Below are 12,153 nucleotides of genomic sequence, written 5' to 3' on the forward strand. Positions count from 1 at the left end.
GGTTCCAGGCTCTGAGCTGTCAGCACAGAGCCCGGAGTGGGGCTCGAACCCATGAAGGGTGAGATCATGACCTGAGCGGAAGTCGGACATCCAACCAACTGAGCCACCCAGGTGCCCTGTGACCTAGGTCTTGTAAGAAGCTGTAAGTCACCCCTACCCCATACGTAGCTGGGAACAATCTTTGCAGACTCCAGCTTCAGTTTATCTGTGGTTTTAAAGTTATCAAGCAGCCAGAAAAACCTTACCTGCTTCCTGACACCCAACTTTACTTTAAACATAAGGACATATCTTAGGGCATATAAAATGGACACAAAGCCCTTTACTCCAAAAGTGAACTAAAAGCTTATCCTTAGAATAATCAGTCAAGTAAAAGAATATAAGGGTAATAGCCTATCTTGTTTTAAGTAGGGGAAAGAAAATGTAGCTAGGAAAGTTTGAGAGCACAGGAAACTATTTGGACAATGGAAGGTATATAGACAGATGCTGGAAACAAACTTTGGCCAGCCCATTTGCCTTTGACTCTGAACAGGGGAAAAGATGTGTGGTAGTTTTGGAACACTGTTCTTTGTATAACATACCAAGTTATTTAAAAAAAATAGTCATCTTAAAGGAACTGAAGTCTCAGATTATAAAACTGAAGTTTACTAAGACTTTTTTTTTTTTTCTGATTTCAAAGGAGCCAATATTGAAAGTTACAAATACTTAATGTTTAGTAGTTTTAACGTTTGGACCATTTTCCTGTATGTGGATATTAAAATATATTTGATGACACTTTATGGGTCTACTTAATACTAGCCAGAATTAGTAAGTGAGGACATATTTAAAGCCCTGATTCAAGGGGCACCTGGGTGGCTCAGTTGGTTAAGCCTCTGACTTCAGCTCAGTTCGTGATCTCGTGGTCCGTGGGTTCGAGCCCCGTGTTGGGCTCTGTGCTGACAGCTCAGAGCCTGGAGCCTGTTTCAGATCTGGGTCTCCCTCTCTCTCTGACCCTCCCCTGTTCATGCTCTGTCTCTATCTCAAAAATAAATAAATGTTAAAAAATTTTGAAAAAAAAAATAAAGCCCTAATTCAAACTTCCAACACAATGGTTTCTTAGAGAGTAAATTTTATACATTTATAACAGAAAAATATAAATCACATTTAAGTTATACGGTAGAATTGGCAAATTCCTGCCTGGCCATATTTTGGCTTCTCAATTACCATTTTGAAAGCATGTTCTTGAATCATCTCTATTCCAAAAGCCCTACTTCACCTTTTAAGTACAGTTGACAAGTTTGATAAACTCTTAAGTACTCAATATGAATTTTGTTCTATTTTATAGTCACCTGAGTCTATTACTTTCACAAAATTTCGTCATTTGTTAATATTCATAGGAACTGAAAAATCTTTACTACTTTTTAAATGTTAACTGTTTAGAATCTTGCTTTAAAATTCAGGCTCCACATCCAGGTGTCCTCATTTGTCTTTGCTACAGAACCAGATTCTGTGCTTTACAGTTAACACAGATGTGGCACAAGAGTTCTTGCATGTTACCCCAATGCAGTTCTAGAAAACCCAAAATTCTGTTTTCCCAGATCAATTTTAAGAATCCAGGAGAAGTTGGCATTGCCTGATTTTAGCCACTAGGTGGTGATAACGCAAAGATCCAAGTTTGTGGCATTCTGAAGACAACCAGCAAGTTAAAGAGGCAAAATAATTAGTGTTTACACTATTGACAGGAATACAAAGGCTAAATGGGAGGCAGTGAAGTAAAGTTCTCCTTATGTATTTCAGCCTGGCTTTGCCTCTGTGCAGTAGGCAGGATAATCCAGTGCTTCTCAAGCTATCTGTGGTAAAGGGCTGGGTTTTTATTTTCAGACTGTTGCAGTGCCTATAGTTTTGAAAAAGACAATAAAAGTGAAGTCCTTGACAAATGAAATAAAAACACATACAAAAATACAAGCCCCATTTTTTTATTAGATTCAACAAAAACAAAATTACTTTAAAAGAAGTTTCCCACCAGTATCTGTGCTTGACCAGTAACCTGTGGTGTTAGTAACTTATGGTACAGGCATGGGTCTGAGGACTACACTCTGACAATGAAACCTTGCTTGATCGTGTATCCCATCCAGTCAGAACTGGTTCAAGATGTGGCTCCATTACCAATAGCAGGGTAGCCCTGGAAAGGTCATTTAGACTTTCTAAGCCCCAATTTACTCATTTGATCAGGTAAATAATACCTGTGTTTAGGCTTTGTAGGAGAACTCAATGTACTAACCCCTCAGGAGACACTCAAATGTTGGTAGAAACTGAACAACATAGTTTACATATTAAACAGATGGTCTCTGCTTCATCATCTTACTGACTCGCCTTTTTTCCATGAATAGACCGTGTTCAGTTGGTCATTAGGCATTTAAAGGACCCTGATACCTTGTTTGATGGCCCTAAATGGAAGCACAGCTACTTGGAGACCCTTGACAAAGACCTGTCCCCTGAGAAGTGTACCCTCCTACTGAGCTGGCACCTCTACTAGGGTGGAAGGACTACATGAAGCAGTAAAGGAGTCATATGGTGCCTATTCACCCAGATGTGTCTGCGGTCAGATACTTCCATGTCCCAATGTGCTTAAACAACTGCAGAAGCATTAAAGCTGTCAGCTCAAAGTTTAGATTATTACTATAAAACCCAGGAAAGGTTGGCATGTAAACTACATTAAGCCAGATCAAGGACGGCAGTTTGTTCTTGGATTCATCATTGTAGCTACCATTTTCTGTAACTTTCCTATGCCAAACATACATGGCTTCAATTTTTACAACAATCCTGACGGATGACTCCTCTTAGAGATAAGGATACTAAGGTTCAGAAATGCTAAGCTGCCTACATCACAAAATGCCAGTTACTGGCTAGTTCTAAAATGCTAGCTAGGAACTTGTGCTCTTTAACACTTTTTACCACATCTGGAAGCAAAACCACTCCAGCCATGGTATCCAAATTAGTCTTTAAGTAAAAGAACAAAATCAAACTACTAGACCTGGTCCCCAAAGTTACAAAAGTTGCAAAGTCAGTCTAAACCATCAAAAAAGTGTCACTGTACCAGAGAAAAGTAGCCCCCACCATGAAAATGTCACTGAGGGTATTTTTAAATCTGGGCACACCATATCCACAATTAAAAAATATGGGGTTCAAAGATCCTATGTATCTGATATGAACTGTAATTCATTTTAACAAAGGCTTGGAGTTTGAAATCAAGATCACCTAATGGGCTCACTTAGGCTAATGCAATGAGTTTCAGCTCCTCTCCAAAAAAGGTCCTGAGATGATACGCTGCAGTCTGCCCAAGTACATTCTATCTTTCTGCTCCAAGGAAGAAGGGCCTAAGAAAACCCATGAATGTAAAACCACTACCTGAAAAACATATATGCTGGTGACAGGAGAAAAAAAAAAAGCAGAAGAATTAAAATTTTATAAACCAGAGAGTGTGTTGTTTCTGTTAGGTAAAGGGATTTCTTCATATGTTATTTTAATAAAAGGGAATTTCATAGGTAAAAACCAATATTCAAAATTATAAAACAAATAGAACTGTCTGTGTATAATCACTGCATCAAAAATTTGCAAGAGACTGAACAGAAATTCTTTAGTTGCTGAATGTGGTTTGAAGGGGTAATAAAACCTTTTTACGGCTAAAGCAAGAGTCTGATTTCCTGTTGGCCCAAAAATAGACGTTTCATTTCCCAAATAAGTAGGCTCTCCACTGTAAAGAAATATTCTTGTGTAGTTGGTTTCTATCTTCTTGAACTCTGCTCCAAGTTCAGCCAACTTGTTATACGTCCTTAACACAAATTTGGAACAGTCGTAGGATTCAAACCATGTCTCCGCCCCCTTTTCTGGGCTGGCCTGGACGGTCCATGTCTCATAATAAATCCCTGTTTCATTGTCCCATTTTACCCACTTTGCCATCTTGTTAAATGTGTTTCCTAGTTAAAAAAAAAAAAAATTTCCTATGTGAACATCAAAGCCAATCGTTAGTCTTATGTCAAATGTTCTAACCTGATTAAGGTCATGAATAAATAATATTAAATTATTAAATTATTTGTAATATCAGTTCCAAACCTGTACTCACAATAGGAATCCAAGCTTAGCCAATTTTCATTCCATTTTTCAAAGCACAAGGTATTTCTGAATTGTAAACCTTAGATATAATAGGGGTATCAACTCTTACATACCAATTCTGTAATCATTTAAGCTATAAATAAAAGCAAAATCATACACATGCAGAAGCCCTCTTTACCCCACCCAACAAATCTTGGATTCAAAGGTAAAGAAAGAAAACAAGGAAAAATTGTGGATAGAGGGAAAAGTGAGTGGGGCAAAGGTAGTGTAAGAATGGAGGAGGGTGAAATGCAGAGCTTTTCTGTCACAAAGCATTGCGTGTGTACAGTACGAACGGCAGCCGGAGGAACAGCTAGTTTAGAAGGCTGGCCTACTAATGTTACAAGAAAAAGTACCACACCCTGTCCACTCTGAATATCTGGTATTTCCTTTTTCTTTTTGTACTTGTAACTGTTCGGATTCTGCTCACAACCTTCCCACTAACCGTACAAATTCTCCCAATGAATCAACTAAACTGGAAATGTTTTCGGCCACGTTCGTGGCCTATTACTCCGGGACAGCTCACACTCTCCTACGACCTTGTACCCGACCAAAGGAATCTCTCCAAATGTTAACAAAACACCATACTTTGCATGGTTACAACCTCATCTGGGCATTTACAGTGCCTAATAGAGCTTCACTACAGCATTTCAATTTGTCACCATATATGTGAACCTTTCTTAAGTGCTCCAACTTGAGTCCATGAAATCAATATTTCATGTCCTATAAAATGAATACAGCGGCTGCCTTTATCAATTTTTTAGAATTAAAACTGTGGAATAATATAAAGCTTGTTTTCTTTTTGTTGTTGTTGTTGTTTATTTATTTTTGAGAAAAAGAGACAGCATGAGCAGTTGAGGGGCAGAGAAAGAGGGAGAGAGGGAGACCAGAACCCAAAGCAGGCTCCAGGATCTGAGCTGTCAGCACAGAGCCCGATGTGGGGCTCGAACCACAAGATCGTGACCTGAGCTGAAGTCAGTCGCTTAACAGATGGAGCCACCCAGGCGCCCTTAAAGCTTGTTTTCTTAGAACTGGGGATACTGTTCTTAGTGTTCTTCAACCTTAAAAAGTTACTGCTGTAATTAAGAGAGAATACTTCAAAACACTATTCTGTAACATGAGAAAATGTCAATGAACAGGATTAATCACAAAGCAGACGGAAAACTTGAAAGATTTAAGTACTAGCATATTAGTACTATTTTACATGAAATAGTGATCACTTGTTCATATCATATACTGATGTCAGAAGGAAGAGTTTTCAGATAATGAAATAGGTGGACAAGGAGAAAAGAGCAATGTGAACTGGCCTGGGATGAAAAAAAAAAGCATCACACTGAGCACTGTTAAAAGAGAAACGGGCTTTGATACTGCTTGGGATGGTTTGGGGCATATTAATTAGAAAGAAGGAAGGAAGATTAGAAAACAGCATGGTGTAGAGTTAAAAGATCCCCAGATTACATTTAAGACACAATGCTATTCCTGGTTCTACATCCAGATCTGTGACTGGCAAGTCATGCTACCTGGCTGACCCTCAAATCCTTATTTTTAAAAGGAAGAAGAGTGTTTTCTCCTCCCCACTGAGCTGTGAGATAACATGCTCCAAAATGCTTTGTAAAGGGCTATCCAAGTGGAAAGCTTGATAACTTCCTCAAGGTCTTTGGCTCACTGAATAATTCTTATCACAAACAGTGCTTTCATTTCAGATATTTCCACTTTCTTGGAGAACAACAATTATAATGCAGAGCTCTCTAAATCATATGGGCAAGCTCCCTACCTCCAGAATGCAATGGCAGTCTCATCCCCGTTCTACACATGACATAATGAGTCAAAGTAAAAATATGACCCAAGGTCACATACCAGTTTCTGATAAAAGTTCTGAACTCCTTTCTTCAGCATTAACCAACAATGCAACACATGCAGCAAAATTCTAAGTGTTTCAGCAACTTTCCAATACATCCAAAAGAACAGAAAATCTCAAAGATAAAGTATTTTGATTGCTCAAGGAGCCTCAAATGCTAAGATTGTATGTGTTTTGGGAAGCAATGTAGAGAAGTAGTTAAGAAAATGGCCAATAAAGCTTCACTGCCAGAGTTAGGGTCCCACCTACTTCTTGGTTGTGTGATTTTAACCACTTTGTGCCTCACTTTAGCCATCTGTAAAATGAGGAAAATAACAGTAACTATCTCAGGGGGTTGTTGTGATGATAAATGACATGATATAGGTAAAGCACTCGGAACACTGCTGGACCCAGAGTAAGTCCCCATGAGTGGTAGCTGTTATTATTTCTTGACATAAAAACATTTTGTCATCACTCAAAGTCTTTTTCCAGATACATTTAACAGGTCCTTTGATCAAATATTTTCACAGGCATTTTGTGGATTTTCTTCCACATGTTTATTTAGAAAGTCCAATTCAATTGCAGAAAACATTTTACCATTTCATTTTTCACTATGGAATAGAGGAGATACACTACTCATCACCTAAAGGTGACGTTTTGCAGGGAGCCTGGGTAGCCAGTCAGTTGAGCATCTGACTTCGGCTCAGATCATGATCTTGCAGTCTGTGAGTTCAAGCCCCACATCGGGCTCTGTTGACAGTTCAGAGCCTGGAGCCTGCTTCAGATTCTGTATCTCCCTCTCTCTCTGCCCCTCCCCTTCTCACGCTCTCTCTCTCTCTCTCTCAAAAATAAATAAACATTAAAAAAAGAAAACTAAAGGTAACGTTTTGCATGAGTAATAGTTTGGATCAAACCTTACTGCCTCCAGAAGTACATTTTGTAAACTGACCTCTAAAGAGTAGAACATGACTGAAATGCCTCAAGGAAAGCAATTTTTTTCATTTGGATATCGATGTAATCATCAAACAAATGCCATATTTTTGAAACTTACCTGGTATAGTTGCTACTTGAACTAATGTCCCATTTTCCTTCCAGTGAATATCATCAATTCCTTCAAAAAAGCATGCAGCTCCTTGATTACACCAGAAAGGGGCATTCATTTCAGGTCGGAGATGGGGAAATGTGCAATTTCCAAGTTGGAAAAGTTCGTACCATTCCATTGTGTAGTTCTGGCCAGTTAAAGTACTCTTGAATCCAATGGCATCATGCATAATTTTCTGTGTAAAGACCATACGTGTATGAAAGCATCTGTGAAGTAACCACTGGTCCAGGAGCCAGATGGGAGAAAACGTAATATGTCACAACTGTATATCAAGTAGAACGACTCAGCTGTTCCTCTTCCATGTTGCTATTCTTGTGTCCACTCTGTGGCTCCTCCAATTCCAGGCCCTCTTCCACTCTGGTTTTGACCATTGCTGCTTATCTCAGATATGCTATATGGACACACTCTTAATTTCTTTCCACTTTAAAATGGGTTGGAGAAGCTCCATTTCCTGAGCCACAGGCTCAGGAAGTCTACACGCTTCACAGGGTGACAGAGGCTCAACTGGTGAGCTAAGCTAGGAAAATGTGTATAGCAGGGACTGGAAATGAAGTGTCTCCTGCCTGCCTTGCCCGTTCCGCTGGGCCTCCTCCTTTCTTACTTTCCAGGAGCTAGGTACAGGAGTTGGGTATGGATTCCGATTATTAAAAAGAGATTAAAGCAACTGCATTTGTTACTGTCAGAATCACAAAACATGATAATATTTTTTGACTACTCATTTTAAATACGCCAAGAGGAACAGCAATTATACATGATCTAAAATCAGCCCTTTGAACAGCGATTATTCCCTCAAATCCACTTAATAAATAATTTAATTAACCAAAGTTACAAGATCAAGATGCAGCCTTACCAGGTGTCCCAGGAGATTCCCATATTTAAATTCCCATACTGGGGCTTGTAACCGAAAGACTTCAATGACATCATCATCTTTCATAATTGGGATAGGTGAGCCGGTTGGACAGAAAGTGTATTTAGCTTGACAATAAGGATCTGGTTCTGGGCGGAAGGAAAAGCGTCTAATAAAGAAAAAAGAAACCACAAACTTAGATTCCAACAGGAATTTGGTTCTTCTTGCACATTTTAGAATCCAGATTTTAGTATCACCATCAATAACACTTTCAGAGAAAACATTCAAAGGTTATAGTGTTTAAACATTTTGTTATTCTGTCAACAACTCCCAAGAAGTCTTTAATAGCAAATGATATATTACAAGCACTTTGATAAAGGCATGCTTCCCTGTTATCTGCTCTCATTGTGAGAATTTTGAACACAGGGGCCATATCTTAGAGTGTCTATAGGTCCACAATTATTTATAGACAAACATTCACTGAATAAAGGAATATTTTTCAAATGACATTTAATTTCGCAAACAATCCAAATGTTAAGATTATTTCAAAATAATTATGATTAAATAGAATATATTTTCTATTTTATTTTTTTAATGTTTATTAATGTTTATTTATTTTTAAGACAGAGAGAGACAGAAGCACGAGCAGGGGAGGGGCAGAGAGACAGGGAGACACAGAATCTGAACCAAGCTCCAGGCTCTGAGCTGTCAGCACAGAGCCCAACATGGGGCTCGAACTCATCACCTGTGAGATCATGACTTGAGCTGAAGTCAGATGCTTAAGCGATTGAGCCACCACCCAGGCGCCCCAGTATATTTTCTATTTTCTTAAGAATTAACCAACAGGGGGTGCCTGGGTGGCTCAGTTAAGTGTCTGATTCTTTTTTTTTTTTTTTTAAATGTTTATTTATATTTGAGAGAGAGAGAGAACGAACAGGGGAGGGGCAGAGAGAGGGAGACACAGAACTTGATGTGGGTTCCAGGCTCAGTGCTATCGGCACAGTGCTATCAGCACAGAGCCTGAAGTGGGGTTCGAACTCACAAACCATGAGATCATGACCTGAGCCGAAGTCGAATGCTTAGCTGACTGAGCCACCCAGGCGCCCCAAGTGTCTGATTCTTGATTTCAGCTCAGGTATGATCTCATAGTTTCTGGGTTTGAGCCCCATGTCTGACTCTGCATTGAGAGTGCAGAGCCTTCTTGGGATTCTCTCTTTCCCTCAAAATAAATAAACATAAAAAAAAATTAACCGACAGGAGTGTCCCTCTATTTGCTAGATGGAATGCTGCCCAATTCGTGAATCATTTAATAAAGCCAATTAGAGTTTAAAATAAAAAAAAAAAATTGGGGCACCTGGGTGGCTCAGTTGGTTAAGTGTCCAACTTTGGCTCAGGTCATGATCTTGTGGTTTGTGGGTTTGAGCCCTGTGTCTGTGTTGACAGCTTGAAGCCTGGAGCTTGATTCAGATTCTGTGTCTCCCTCTCTTTCTCTGCCCCTCTCCTGCTCTCTCTGTCTCTCAAAAATGAATGAACGTTAAAAAAAAATTAAAATTAAAAAAAAATAGCCAGCGATCAATAGATATTTACTAAGGATCTACTATATGTAGGACACTATACTAGGAAGGAGGGAAACAAAATTAAAATGATGTTCCTTTCCTCAAGGACATTTAGGTGGGGACTGGGAAGACATTAAATAAGTAGTATGGCGCAGTGTGGTGAGTGCTAAAGAAATATACAAAGTCCTATGGGCACAAAAAAGAGAGAAATCACTTTTACCTGATGTGGAATGGGTGGGGGTGAGAAGAGCAAAGAAAGGGATGAAGATCTGGCTTAGGCTTTTAAAATACTTTCGATGGTTAGGACATAAAAGGGACAATATTAAGGCTTATAAGACAGTAGGTAAATAATGCTGGAATTCAGGCTTCAAGGTAGGAGAGACAGGCAGGGACTGTCATTTTGCACTGATGCAGTGTGAACCGCACCACGGGACTCCTACAGCCGGTGAGGGCTGAGCCCAAGAGTGAGCTTAAAGGATTTTAAGTAGCAGACCTGATATGACTGAATTTGCTATGAAACAAACCTTATTTGTATGAGTTACAGGAGAGCTGTGAGAGAAGCGAAATTAAGGCAGAGGTCTATTAGGAGGTTATAGCAATAATGTAACAAGAAGAGAAGGCCCCCAGAGAGAGCCATGGCAGTAAGACCAGAGGAGGGACTACTGCTGAAGTCGGCTCAACAGACACTTACTGGTCACCTTCCATATTTGGCAAGAGAAAGACGGAAGAAAGAAAGACACTGCTTCTATCTATCTTCTAGGCACCATGGATCTCTAAAATTTTAGGCAGATCTATTTTTTTACAATCTTAACACATCAACAAAAAATTCTATTTTAAGAAGTTAGTATCTTGATGTTAGCCAAGAGTATTAACAACTCCCCAATGTTTATGAAACTTACACATACTTCCTTGTTTTTACAGATGCTCAACGGGTTGTTTAAACACGTAACTATTTAGTTTTCACTTGCTTGAAGCAAAATCTTTTAGGTCAAAGGTAATTTCAAAAGCATAACTTAATAAAGTTAAATTTTATTAATTTCAGTTGAGAAGACTAAATGGGGACAGGTACTTAATACTTGAAACTTTTATAGAAACCCTAAGGTATCGTCAATACCTTGCCCTAACTATAAATCAAGTAGTTTTGCATTTACAATCTCTTCCTTATTTTACTGAACATTTAATTTTACTTCTTATGAACGTTTTACTAACTTTTTCTTTTCAAGAAAACCCAAACTTCTCTTTTCATATATATCAAGCAAAACAAGGAAGTGGTGCAAACCATTCCAGTGAACAGAATACACTCCTATCCACGCTTGACAATAGCTGACATTTATTAGATTTAATCCTCTAACAAGCCTGGGGGAAATGCTGTTACCATTCCTACTTTCTTTAAAAATGTATATATATATTTTTTAATGTTTATTTATTTTTTAAGGAGAGAGAGACAGAGTGTGAGCCAGGGAGGGGCAGAGAGAGAGGGAGACACAGAATCTGAAGCAGGCTCCAGGCTGTCAGCACAGAGTCCCCACGCGCAGGCCTTGAACTCACAGACCCTGAGATCATGGCCTGAACCAAAATCGGAAGCCTGAGGACTGAGCCATCAAGGCGCCCCATCCATTCCTACTTTCTAGGGCAGGTCACATGGGCACAGAAACACTGAATCACGTTGCCAATTTCAAAAGCTAGTGCTGGTGGTGCCTGATTTGACTGGAACCCAGTACTCATTCCTGACCACTAGGTTATCCTGCCTCCCCGCTCACTATTTTGTTATCCGAAATAGCCGTGTTTTCAAAATCTGTTGGCCTTTCGCCTGCTTGATGTTAGCAGCGTGTTTTCTTTCTGTTTAGCCACCTGAACATCTAAGGCCGCGTAGATACTCTTCTAGGTCAAAGGCTCCAATCAGCTCCACAGATGTGCAGTCTCTGTCCTCGTCTTAAGACCACATCCTACACCCAGACTGAAAACGGGGGACACACGAGGTCACCAACCCTTCCCGTGAGCCCCGGACAAAGGGAGCGGGGAATTCCCAGGACGCGTGACTTTTACGGCTAAAAATGGAAATTCCCAGAGAACCAAGACCAGTAGGTCATGTTGTATATTGTGCCAATGGGTACGTACTCGTGATAACTAATGACATGCATGACGTCAAGTAATAAGCACGATATTCAAAGTCTCCTCAAACCATTCAAAGAGTTGATTACTTGCATCTAGAAGTCACTCAAATAAAACTACATTACTCCCGTTTCTTCCATGACTCCGGCCTGCCCTGAGCCTAAGCCACCTAGAAAGCAGTTCAAGTGTCCCAAGAGGAAGAAAGGGCCTGGGCGACGCGCAGCGAACAGCTGAGAGCCCAGCGCTCTCAACTGGGTCCTCCACCGCGCCGCGAGCGCCGCCTCCGCCTCCCGACCCCGGCACCCCGCCCCGCCAGTGCGCGCGTCCGCCCCGCCACGCCCGCGCGCCGCGCGCACTCACTTGTAGGGCACGGGCCACTGGCGCCGGGAGGAGCCCGCCGCGGCCAACGCCAGCCACAGCAGCCCCAGGGCCCAGCGCCAAAGCGCGCACCCCGGGGCCGCGCCCGCGGGCTTCTGCCCCGCGGCCCCCCGGCCAGCGCTCCCCGCCTGCGCCATGTGGCGGCTCCCGGTGCTTCCGGCGCCTCCCGAGCCCGGCGACGCGAAGGGCCCGC

The 12,153-nt window shown here is 40.9% G+C and overlaps 1 protein-coding gene across 1 annotated transcript; it reads right to left on the reverse strand.

The window, feature by feature from the left end:
• Positions 1-3,057: 3,057 nt before the first annotated feature.
• CLN5 (CLN5 intracellular trafficking protein) lies at positions 3,058-12,150 on the reverse strand. Its single transcript, XM_019444141.2, has 4 exons — positions 11,943-12,150; positions 7,918-8,083; positions 7,017-7,242; positions 3,058-3,953 (listed from the first exon to the last, which is right to left on the reverse strand). The coding sequence occupies exons 1-4, from the start codon at positions 12,095-12,097 to the stop codon at positions 3,442-3,444; spliced, it is 1,059 nt and encodes a 352-aa protein (XP_019299686.2). The 5' UTR covers positions 12,098-12,150; the 3' UTR covers positions 3,058-3,441.
• Positions 12,151-12,153: the final 3 nt, after the last annotated feature.

The sequence above is a fragment of the Panthera pardus genome, unplaced genomic scaffold (genome assembly GCF_024362965.1).
Source record: "Panthera pardus isolate Hobbes unplaced genomic scaffold, ASM2436296v1 HiC_scaffold_1, whole genome shotgun sequence".
Taxonomy (NCBI): domain Eukaryota; kingdom Metazoa; phylum Chordata; class Mammalia; order Carnivora; family Felidae; genus Panthera; species Panthera pardus.